Raw genomic sequence first — 13,116 nt, 5'->3', positions numbered from 1 at the left:
TCTTTAAAGATTGATATCATTTTAGTGTTGATTTCTATAAATTAGCATCAAGATAGATTGTGCTTGTTTGGTGGTGCTACACCACTTTGACTGATGACTTCTACAAATCAGTATCAAAGTGTATGGTATTGATTTAGTGGTCTAATACTATCATGGTACTGATTGCATGTAAAAGAATTATTGCATGCAGATAAAAGATTGATTTAAAAATTTAGATTTTAATCGTGTTAAAAAATGTACAGAATAACATTCTTTATATATATATATATATATATATATATATATATATATATATATAAAAGGATTTAAGTTTAATTTATGCCGACATTAAAAATTTAACAAGGTGCATATTGAAAAAAATCCATGTAAATAAGGAATTAAAAAAAGGAATGATAAATTGATGTTTGTTATAAATACAAAGTATTTATAGAAAAACAGTCCTGATTAACTCGCTAAACCTTTTCCGATCCAATTCAAGAATAAAATATCCTACAAGGAAAAATATTCAAATCGACCAAATAATTTAAAAACACGAAGGATTTTATTTTCTCTCAAGTCCATTGAATTATAATTGGAGTAAAATAGTCATCTTAGTTGTCCCTTAATTCCATACTGTTTTTTTTTGGAAGGAGATAAATTGTTAAAAATTGAGTCCAAGATTTATTAAAATAATCACTCGTGCAGATAACTATGCTAACCCATAACGATTGAATTATAATTGATTCTATTGAAGTTGTTTGATAAACTAATTAAAAGAGTCATAAGTTATTTTAACTTAGGACAACAAAAGCAAGACAGAGAAATTCTGATCATGAACGGAGGATGAGATCCTCAGTTTACCGCATGGGGACAGACTCAAGTCAAGACGAACTCACAATAAAAATAAAATCATAGCAAACCTTGTTTGCAATCGGTGAGCTCACAACTTAACGGACAAGGGGCTTGTGAGCGGGTTGCAAGCTCGCAAGTCGCAACCAACTCACGAGTAGGCTACAAGCTTGCGACTGAGCGATTGACTAACTCATGAGAGCAAGCCGCAAGCACATGGTAAGATAGTTAGAGGACTGCAAGCGAGTTCATGGCTAGGTGACCAAAGGACTTGCGAGTAAGATGTGATCTAAAAACATTAAAAAACAAATGATTATTGCGTTTGCCGGGAGTCGAACCCGGGTCTATTGCTTGGAAGGCAATTATCCTAACCGTTGGACTACAAACGCTGCTGCCATTTGTTAAATTACTAATAATAATTGTTCTTTGTAATCACATTAAATTTGAGCAGGTAATTCCAAGGAATTAATTAGAGCTTGTTTAAATTCTGTTTCACCATTCCTATCTCTTTATAACATCCACATCAATTATTCTATTAAAAAATTTTATTTTAAATTTTAAATAGAATAATTAAAAAAATCTTTAGGATAGTTAAAAAATTTTTAGCTACCTTATCTATTTCTTAAATTTAGATTTGATAAATAGTAATTTTTTAAATTTAGTTAATGAAACATCTACCCTCAAAAAAGTAAAATAATATTTCTTTTGAATCTCTTTCCTTTCACTCATTGCATAAATATAATAATAATAAATAAATAAAAGAAAATAATAAAAAAATTAAAGATAATATAAATTTTATGATACTTGATTATAGTGTGTAGTGAAAAATAATTGTTTAAATTTAATAAAAGTGAGTTATTTACTCTAAATATTAGATAAAGTGATAGGAAAACTAATATAGGTGCTCTTTTAGAGAAAGAGAGGAGTCCCGAGTTATGATAAAGGACGTTCAGTTATTATCTAGGTACTCAGAGTTTGATTCCTAGTTACGACGTATTTGTAGGAATTTTCCTCCAAATGGGATGTGCAACCAATGAATGCTGGGCTTCTAGACCACTCAACGTGAGTACTTCCCAATTTACTTTAGCGATCGGTAGAAAACTTTCGTGTGACCGAGCCGGATTCGACAATACCCAACCTAGTTAACCTTTTTTTAATAGAGAAATAGAGGAGCCCGGGCATCGTGACACACAAGGTATTTAGTATTCGCTAATTCGAGGATGGATCCTCTGATCCATAATTTGCAGACCAGATGATGGTGTACTGTATGGATTGATTTATTTTGAAAGACCTTATCTGTTAAATAAATGAGGTCCATCATAATCTACCAATCAAAAATAATGGTTCATCTTCTGATTCGCAAATTATGTACCAGAGAATTCTTCCTGTACTAATCTAGCAAGGTTGAATAAGTAACTGTTTGCACTACAAAATTTACCCTATGAATTGATGGCGATAACCCTTACCCAGATTCCACTCCAACATTACCCCATGAGTATTTGAGAGGAGATAAATTATGAAGACCATTTTAATTTAACAAAGTGACCCTTTTATATAAGGGACATATACGCTAGTGGGTAGGTCCCCTTGAATGAGTTTAGTAGTTAGTACATGAGGTATTATCATCATAAGGTCTGGGATTCGAATTTCGGTAAAGCCGAGATAAATATCTCCCTTATGTATTAATCATTATTCCAAAGGCTAGTAGCCGCTCATGATTTACCTCCTTCGTATTGGTCCTGGGACGATTTGGATAATACTCATTATACATTGTAATAACTAATCGACAGTAACTATCATAATATGTAATAACTTATCAATATTAGCGGCTAGAGATAGGGTTGATCGTAAATCAGATTAATTCGATTATTAAGATAAAATATTATTCAGCCTTAGATATATAGCGATTTTTTTTCGGTTCCATTTGGTTTAGGTCGGTCTGCTCACCCTATTACAAATTATGCATTTCGGATAGTTTAAAAAACCCACGCGTCACTTTATTTAACCAAAGATAATTTGGATTTTTAAAAAACTGGCCTTGAATTAATTCAACATTGCTAATATAAAATTTTTTACAAACTATTCAATTTTTGCAAAGACTAAATTTCATCGCCATGCCATTCATATGAGGTTGTTCCTTTTCGTATTGTTGACGTGGCAAGGGACCATCCATGGGTGGTAATTGGGTTAATGACAACGGGCACTAATACTATGCCTTCCCTTGGGCCCGCTTTGCCTCGGATCGTATAGAAAGTCGGGTACAAACTCGTTCATCTATCTTCAATACGCAACGTCCGTTTATTATCTCTTCGAATCCTACCCGTTAGATTGTTTTGACAGGATCTTAACCCTAATGACGGTCGCAATCCTCCTGTCAGTTCTCCGGTTCGAGGCCTAGGAGGAGTTGCGACCCCTGGGGGAGCGTCGCTGCTGAAGGGATCGAGAGGGATCTGCCTCTGGCGATCGGGGAGCAATGGCTGGGATCGCTATCCTGCTCGATTTGTGGAAGGGCAACCCTGGGCTATCCACCCACTCGCACCACTCCTACAGTTTGTTCTCGGCCGCGGTGGCCGCGTCAGCGGCGGCGGCTTCCATCTCCGCTGGGAAGCCTTTTGCCTCTCGAGCATTTTTTGGGTGAGTTTCCATCTCAGCAGAAGTTTTGATCTTCACTATGATATCTGGATCAGCTGTTAGCAGAAAGATCATTAATTTATTCGTGATAGGACATTAAGGTTCTATTGTTTTTGCAGTGTTTTGTTTATCAGATCGAGTTGAGCACGTGGAAGATGTGGCAAAATTCTTCCTTTTGGCATTCTCCCTATTTGACTTTTTTTTAATCGAAATTGTTGCTGCTAAATTTGTGCCATCTTAAAAAAAACATTGTTTGCTTTCTATTTACATTAGCATCGGTGAAAAAAGTCGCTTCCTTCTTCCGATGGACAAATGGCCATCAGAATTAAGGTATCAATGAAGCATTCAACGTAAACGAGCCAAAAAATTAGTTATTTGGTGCATTGTGGGATATAGCAAGAGAAATTTTGTCTCCTCCATCTGCCTGACATATTTTGGAGTATAGACATTGTAATAAGATATGTACGCATGTCCTTCTACCTACTTTCGTTATCTTCAATTCTATTCCGTTATTTTTTTGTCCTTTTAGTTTCAGGCTAAATTAGGAAGAAAATGGGGAGGAATTAATTTATGCAATTTTGTCAAGGAAACAAAATGAATGGAATTGAGTAGAACTATGAGATTTCAATTTATATATTTTCTTTTCCTTTTACTTTAACTATTTCATTTCCATCTAATTTCCTCTACTTCATATGCCCACATACCTAGCATTAGCTATGATGAAGGGTTCTACTTATCTTTGGCTCACTTTTAGTCATCTTGGTGGTTAAGCATTAAACTTGTTGAAGAAATAAAATTTGGCCTTTCTCAAGTTGTCCAGATTAAAAATTTTGATTTGGGTCATGGGGCAAAATATTCAGACTTTGTGCTTCTTTATTATGCCTTCAAGCGATAAAATTAGGGAAAGGTGAGAGATAGGGGTCTCTCTCAATTCCTCCTTTGGCTCCAAAGATAGAAGAACTGATAGTTGACATAGAGAAATGTTTTAAAAGGCAGTTTCAAGTGGTATATGGTTCATCTAGTGTAAAATGCCTAGGCGGTAGATGGAGACCTAGGTCATCAATATTAAAATAATATTAGAATAACATAGATTGATATTAACATTAGAAATCATTAATATATATCTTTAATAGAGTCTATCAATCAACATAAGTTCTCAATTACAACATAGCAAGTCATAATTCTTTATTAAACACATAACAGCTATTTAACTCATCATATTTCACACTGCAATGAAGGAAACATATGACATAACAGAATATATAAATAAATAACAATGTATATCGAATCAAATAAGTCATAAATAAACATAAAAATCATAAATTCATATTGGCACATTGCAAGAAAATGTACAATGTTATATAACATAACAATCAAGTTAGTTCAAATTAGTATCTTGCTATAATACCGAATATATATATATATATATATATATATATATATATATATATATATATATATATATATATATATATATATATATTAGTGACATGCTACTATCATGCAACTTCTTAACAATCAAGTATAATCCTTGCCGGTAGAAAAAAATATCAAAATAATTGGCTTTTCTAATGAACCTGCTTGAACTTCCTGCTTGGACCTCCCACCAGGACCACCTAGGTTGCTTAGGTTGGCCACTTGGACTACCTATGCTGGCTATTGGGACCACCTAGAATGGTTGTCTAGATCGCCTAAGCAAACTTCTTAACAACTTTTTGAAACATCCACCTAAAGGGAACAACTTTTTCACTAGATGAAGTATTTTCCTTACATTTCTGCATAGGTGGTGTCAAGGAGGTGGGCATAGACTGTTTTTTGGAACTATGACATAGAGGTTAAATAACAAATCAAGATGTGTAAATGCATTTGAGCTAGAACCTATTCCTTAAGTATGGAGTGGAAGAGGATGAGAGATGATGAGTGACCTAATTCTGATGTCCCCATCAAGAAAGTTTAATGTTACATCAAGTTTGTGTCATAGAGAATTATGCTTTCCCCTTGACGCCTTGCCTAATTCATTGACATGGGGTAGTCTGGTGTCAATTGGGTGCTGTCCATTTAATCAAGACCATAGAATTAAATTTTAGTTTGTATTGCTTGAATATGGTTGTATTTAGCATGTAGCCCAATCCTGTGAATTCCTACTATTCCTTTCTCTTCATGTTTATTTAGAAAACGCTCTAAAGTTCTTAATTGTCAGACCTACTACAACCAGAAGGTGCTACTTGAGGTCAACTATTGCTAGTATCCTGGATTGGATATCAAACTCATGATGCATGACAATATCCATGTTAGTTCTACCAAGGACTTCTGCTAATGAGTTTCTAATAAAGAGTTTTGAAACTAAGGCAAGAATTTATCTGATTTGCCCATGTTCACATGTTTCATTCACATTAGATTCAAATTAGGCAGCACAAGACAAACCATATAAGATCACCTCATCACTTCCAAAGAATTTATGGATGTTGTGATTAACTGAGTCAAATAAAATAGTACAAGAATGATAATATAAGTAGATAGCTTAGAAAATTTGTAACTTTTTGGTCTTCTTTTAGCTGTTTTACTCCTGCTAGCTTGGATAACTTGTGCTGGAGTTAATATTACTATCTCATCAAACATTTTATTCAAAAATCACTTGAACTTACTATCAGTTGCAGCTAATTAGACCTATAAAAATATTTGCTTCATTTTTTTTTCTCTTTTTTTTAATGGCCTCATCAAGGTTAAAACCCTTAAGGTGATAACCTACAGATCATATGTGGGTTTGACTGTTATGGCTGGAGGAAATTCAATCTTGGGATGAACCAACCTCAGAACATGCAAGATGTAGATTGCTAAACATTGTCCCTCTCATCAATTTTCTTGACCTGTCTTTAATTATCAACTTCTCTGGTGGTCCTTAACAGCTTCAATATGCTAGGTTGAATGCTGAAATTTCTTTTTGGCAAATGGCGTATGTTTTAGTTGCATGATTCACCCTACTATTGCTCTTAAATTAATAGTACTATTAACGGAATTTGATTTTTGCTCATTCAATTTCACATGAATAGGATGATTATTCAGCCCAATGACCTCTATGTATCAACTTTTCAGTTATTATGGACTCCCGATTGCTCATTGTGATGCTGGTGCTAGTGCAACATGGAATGAGGAGAACATTTCCAGTGTTGAAAGTGAAATTGCTTCTGAAAATATTTATCCAGACTCTTTCAAGTATGGGGTGAAAGAGTATCCTATAGAGCTTAAACCTCTGTTTTCAGCATTCGGTCTTAAGTCGCTTGCTGTGACCTCATTGAGATCCTTTTTGTTGTTCTATTTACCTCTATTGGAACCTCGCCTCCCTATGGAAGAGGATGATGATATCCTACATGAGGCTCCAGAAGAAAAACCTGTAGATTTGGTGACTCCTTTACAGAACTCGTTGAAACAAATTATTCGTGAGGTATGTATTTTAATTTTCTTTATATCTTTATGTGGAAAACCTGTGAAAATTTTTTAGAGAGGTTCTTAGATTTAGAAGTTAGAACTACAAAACAAGTAATTTTACATGTATTTAGATATTTTTATTATAGAGTATGATTATTGCATACTTAGCTGTTTGTTTCTTGTAGACTAACTATGTAGTTTATTAGTATATACGGAAGAACATAGAAATTTTTTTATATTGGTTGGAAAAAATGTTTAGGTTCCATATTTTCAGGAAAAGGGAGATTTAGGCTAATTATGTGATCTTTTGTTTAAGTCAAACTGGGATATCAATGAACAACCTTACCTTGAAATTCAAATGAATCTGGACATAATTAGTTGAAACTTACAATGAGATAGTTGATTAAATGTTTAATAAATGTGACAAAGTGTTAGGTTACTATTAGACGAAGTTATATGTGATGCCTCAAGTTAAATTTATTCTTAAGCACTTGTACATTTTCAAGTTTAAAACCTCATGCTCTAGCTTCCATCATCCATCAACATTGGTGCTACTGGTGCCAGATTTTACTATGTGTGAGAGAACCACCGAGAAGACTAGATTATATCTATTTTTGATAAAATAAGAGATCACATTCTAAAATTTTTAAATTAAATATATTAATATATGCAACTTGTATAATATTTTCTTGGATATTGTGCATATAATCGATCTTTTCCTTTTAGTCACTGAAAATTCTTTAACAGTAGGATAAGATTGCATATGCTAACTGTCCTACTACTCCACAATTTCTATAAACTTGAGCATGGAGCTGACTCTCTGTTCATACTTGTAGTTCTTCTGTTTGTATTGCTATCCAATATCAGTTTGGAACAAGATTTCCTTAAGATGGACTAATTCATCAATGTGAGATTTATGCATTAGCAGTCTCCATAATCACCAATTATCCTATTATTTACTGTATACATATGAATGCCCTAATTAAACACCACTCTGTTTAGCTACTTGCATTTCTTGGTTACTGCCAATAGCAACTTTTAGTCCTCATAATATAAAATGTCTTCATGCATTTTAGACTGCTGTTGTAACAAGTAGGCGGGTATTGGAAAGGTTTGCTGTCCATCGCGTGTCTCAAAGAATGGCATGGAAACTTCTTAAAGGTTAGAACCCTACAGTTAAATCAACACATTTGATTTAGTTAAATTGTTTAAATTTAAAGAATTCAACAGTTTCTTTTAGGATCCTCATTGATTTAATTATCAACCACTCTTGTTGAATTTTTTTTTTTTAATTTTCACTGCTGATTGTTTTCAGTTTTTATACAGATATTTCTAAATCAGCCAAACGCAAGGCTGAAAGAGGAATGCCAACCACCATTTTTCTTTATAGTGTCAGTAGATCAACTTTCAGGGGTTAGGCTCTTCTTGCCTTTTATTTCCAGTTAAAGATATTTTTGTTTTCTAAACGATTAGTATCATCTTCTGATTCATGACAGGGCAGTTGCTAGCTGTAGCTGCCACGTGGTTTGTCCAAGTGGTCATTGAGGGTTATAGATGCTTTTTCCGTAAGAACATCAGCAACAGTGAAGATATAGACAACATTCAAAAAGTTAGGCTCTTCAGGAAAAAGATATTTGGCACAACTATTAAATGCAGCGCATCACTAGTCTTTGCATCCATTGGAGCTGGCATTGGTGCTCTTGTTCACCCTTCAACTGGCCAGTGGATTGGTAAGTGAACATGTTCATGCATTAAAATCTACATAATTAATTGTAGAATTTGGGGAAAGAGAAAATATTATATTGCTTGATCATGAGATAACTATCAAATGAGTACATAGAGACTCATGATAAAACCATGAACCTAGAAGTACTAATATGAGACTGAATATACTAGATAAACAGTCTTATATCTCCAATACTCCTTACATTAGAGAATAGATGCTATTTATATTTATGTTCAGGTTGCTTCATAAACTAGAGAAAACTAAGAAAAAAAATATAGATAAGATATGACAATAATCTCATAATGAATCAGAAACATAATACTCGCATGCTGGAGAAACAAAACTTGAAGAGCTATGAAACACATAGCTAAAAATTCCTGTGGTTTATAATCAACAAAGCAGTTAGTGGAGCATTCGGGCGGGCGGGTGGTGAGAGGTTGTTTGTTGTGGTGCTTATGTTTGAGTGAGGCGCAGCCATCAATAGGCATTCGGGTCTCAAGCCAAGGTTAGTAGCGGTGACACTTATGTTTACCTAAGGCAATCATCAAGGGTCGTCAGTAGGAGGTCATATCCATATGTGAGTAGAGATTGGTAGTGGTGAAGCAATTGCATAGTACTTGTGTGAGGCATGGTAATTGATAGGCTCCCGGGTCATGCTAAAGGGTGATTGTGTTAGTGCCCACATCCTTAGGAAGTTCTTGCCATAAGCGGAGGCTGGTGGTCAGGTCAAGTGCAGGGGCCAGTAGTGGTGGTTCACTCCTCCATGTGGTTCTAGCATATTGCTGTTATAGGATCGTGAGCAAAGTCTAATATTGGTGGTGATGGCATCCCTTGGAATTCCTCACAATGAGTGAAGGGTTCACTAGAAAGGGATTCCAAAGTTGAGATGTGGGCAACTCCCTTAGCTACATAGATTGTCAAACTTGCTCTTGATGATAAAGTTGGTCACATTAGTTGCAGGAACAACATGGCATAGTTGGCTTGCATCTGGTACAACTACTTAACGTCAATGGTCGTTTCCGTTGACGTGCAATGAGTTGCTTCATCTTGTGGTATTATTTTTGGAATTGACCTGAGCCACAATGATTGCGAGCGCAATTTGGAACTTAACATTGTTCACAAAGGAAGCATCCCTTGTCAGTCTTGTACTCTTTAGATGTCTTGTCTACAATTGGTGCCATTGGGTGGCATCACAGAGAAGAAGAACATTCATCTAGTAGCGAAGTAGACCACGAGTGAGGAGATCTAGTTGGGGTTGATGAAGGAAGATTCCTTTGCAACTGTGCGTGTGGAAGTAGGAGCACTCACTTATTCAACGGATCAAGGAGCATATCTTGTGGATGCCACACTAGGCTCCCTCCTACTAGTTACTACTGCAATAGAAGTGCTATTATTGGGGCTCATGGTGGTTTGCAATGATGAGCTTGATGTTGATCAGCGCAAGTAGTCCGTCGTCCTCACAACTGGGGTGATCATGGATGCTTGCTCGATGGTTGTGTTGGCCTTGTGTGATGGATGGTCAGGTCACAACTTGGCACCAAGCTTCAATTGTAGCCTGGAGCCTGCCTTCTTACCTCTAAATCATCTCCATTGGTTCCGACATCTGCAATGTAAATAGTATTCTTACTCAAACCTTTACCATCTATAGGACATTATGCTCGTAATATATAATACTCCAACCAAAGACCCTGCTGTGATGGATGGTCATGTCGCAACTTGGCACCAAGCTTCAATTGTAGCCTGGAGCCTGCCTTCTTACCTCTAACTCATCTCCATTGGTTCAGTACTCTTACTCAAAAGTTTACCATCAATGGGACATTATACTCGTAATATATAATACTCCGACCAAAAAACATAATGACTAAGCTATGCATTGACCCTTCGCTAAGAACTATGATTCTTCTTTTTTCAATGTTCTGCAGGCTGTGCCATTGGAGATTTTGCTGGGCCTATCGTCGCCATTGTTTGTCTGGAGAAACTTCACTTGGAAATTTGAGAATGCTGCTGCAGCCGTCCCCACAATCTATTTTGCAATGGAATGATGCAAGCTGTTGCAGTTGTTGTTGCTTCATTGACATGCTAAACTCTCCACACATTTGCGAGTTTCAGCTCCAGGAATGCCAATAAAAACCAGGTTCTGGATGACAAGAAACAATGGTCATCAATGCATTGGTTAGTAATTTGATATTTATAATTCATCATGTAACAAAGAGCAAACATCTGCAGCAAAATCTGGGGTGGTGCTGTTTCTGAAATGTAACTTGAGATGAAACTAGTGTCTTTTAACTGTTCTTGACGAAGTTCCTGAAAGTTTTGATGGCTTTTGTTTATCAAAACTAGAGATATTTTCTATTTGCTTATATATATATGTTTATCATGCAAAACGGTTGATGAAAAACATCTTTTTATATCATCTTCCACGTTTATTCTTTTTATAAAATGAAAAAGGCGTTCACAAACTGGTGTCTTCAAGTTGACTTCACATGTGATATGTAAGAATTTTTAAATATTAATATATACATAATTTAAAAATATCACTTCCGTCTTTCAACCTTAAATTAAAATAAAAAATTAATTCCTATTATAATTTAATAATAAAAAAGAGAGAATTGAAAAAAAATTTTATTTATCTTTTATTTCTACCAAACACTATAGGTAGAATCATATTAAAATATAATAATATAATAATTTATGGATCAACAATCAAATGAAATTAATATATTATAATTAAAGGAACCAAATCAAGGAGTTCATTATTAAACTTATAATGATCCCCTAAATTTATCTATATATTTTTTTAAAAAAATTAGAATTTTAATAAAAATTAAATTAAATTAAAAGAACAATAATAAAAATAAAAAATATTTTTATCTTTCATGTAGTTAATTAAAAGAGAAAAAAATTTTAAAAAATACTTTGTTATTGTTTTGGTTAAAGCATCACAATTTTGATATTGATTTTGTTAAAACATCACCACATTGGCAATGATTTCATCAAAACATCACTGTCTTAGTGTTGATTTCTTAAAAACATTATCTTAATACTGATTTCTTCAAAGCATCATCACCTTGGTGCTGATTTTATGAAAATATCACCACCTATATGAATTTTTGAAAACATACTATGCACGATCAAGAAGGGCTTGAATCTGAGACTTTAGGGTACGATGAGACTAAGAAGCTTTACAGAAATCTACAGGATTTGGATTGAGTTATATCATAGTTGTCTAATGTCATCAATTGATTTTGTCTAAAACCCATTGATATAGATCTAGAGAATTTGGAGCATGAGCATAGAGACTAAGAAGCACGGTAGAAATCTACAAGACTTGGATTCAGTCCTATTAGAGTTGCATAAAGTTATATATCAATAGATTTTGTCTGAAGCTCATTAATAAACCTAGAGGATTTGGAATTTTGAACTTAGATATGGAGTGAAAGAGGAGCGCGAAAAGAAGATAGATATGGTGTGCAACCTTATTTCTGCGTCTTCTACATGAAGTTGTGGGTCTGTATCAATTAACACATTGATTGAATTTTTAGAAACAGATTGTATATGACTAAGAAGACCTTGAATCCTTGACTTTAGAGTACAGTGAGATTTAGTAGCACTACAAAAATCTACAAGACTTGGATTGAATTCCTTTACAGCTAGCTAAGGGCATTAATGGATTTTATCTAAAACTCATTGATGAACCAAGAGGATTTTAAATTCTAAAACTTAGATATGGAGTGGAAAAAGGAGAGTATAGAGAATGTAGACATAGTGTGCAACCTTGATTTTTAGCCTCCTACATGAAGTTAGGAGTATTGGTGTTGAAGGATTGTGGCTATAGTGGTGTTATTATCAAAAGATTAGTACCGTTGTGTTAGAGAAATCACAATACAGTGGTGATGGTTTCAAAGAATCAAGACTATTGTGGTGATGTTTTATAAAGATCAGCATCACTATATTGGTGAAATCACAACACAGTGATGTTAATTTCAAAGCTTCAGGATTATTGTGAAGCTATTTTATGAAGATCAGTGCCACCGTATTGAAAAATCATAGTGTTTTATCTTCTAAACCAATACCATTGTGTTTTGATTTCTCTAACACAGTACTAATCTTTATAAAACCACACCACAATAACCTTGATTCTTTGAAACCAGTACCACTATATTGTATTTTCTCTAATACAATGATATTAATCTTTATAAAACAACATCATTATAGTCTCGATCCTTCAAAACCAATACGTTTGTCTCAGTGTCCTCGCTAACTCGTCTCAGGACCAACACGAAGAAGATCTATGGTAGTAGATAGTCTGACCTGTAGTGGATGGTCTTAGGGCCACTAATATATGGTAGTTCCATTGTTTCTTTTATTATTAAGGACGAGTGTTATCATACTTTACCACAGCTAAGAATATAATTATTTTGAGAAAGAGAGTATGTATATAAACAATGGCGAAGCCACGTATTGCTTTATCGGGTTTTAGTTTGGGGGTCGATGAGTTGAAAAAG

General features: G+C 34.4%; 1 protein-coding gene and 1 non-coding gene across 2 annotated transcripts; one reads left to right on the top strand and one right to left on the bottom strand.

Annotated features, from left to right (window-relative positions):
- Positions 1 to 1,145: 1,145 nt before the first annotated feature.
- On the bottom strand, positions 1,146 to 1,217 carry TRNAG-UCC. The gene has a single exon. It is a non-coding gene; the product is annotated as a tRNA-Gly (tRNA).
- Positions 1,218 to 3,192: 1,975 nt separating this feature from the next.
- On the top strand, positions 3,193 to 10,947 carry LOC122002790. Its single transcript, XM_042558114.1, has 6 exons — positions 3,193 to 3,462; positions 6,553 to 6,901; positions 7,962 to 8,046; positions 8,212 to 8,298; positions 8,382 to 8,615; positions 10,534 to 10,947. The coding sequence occupies exons 1-6, from the start codon at positions 3,302 to 3,304 to the stop codon at positions 10,605 to 10,607; spliced, it is 990 nt and encodes a 329-aa protein (XP_042414048.1). The 5' UTR covers positions 3,193 to 3,301; the 3' UTR covers positions 10,608 to 10,947.
- Positions 10,948 to 13,116: the final 2,169 nt, after the last annotated feature.

The sequence above is a fragment of the Zingiber officinale genome, chromosome 7A (genome assembly GCF_018446385.1).
Source record: "Zingiber officinale cultivar Zhangliang chromosome 7A, Zo_v1.1, whole genome shotgun sequence".
NCBI lineage: Eukaryota > Viridiplantae > Streptophyta > Magnoliopsida > Zingiberales > Zingiberaceae > Zingiber > Zingiber officinale.
The sequence above is the reverse complement of the archived record's forward strand: the minus strand, read 5'-3'. Positions and strand labels throughout refer to the sequence as shown.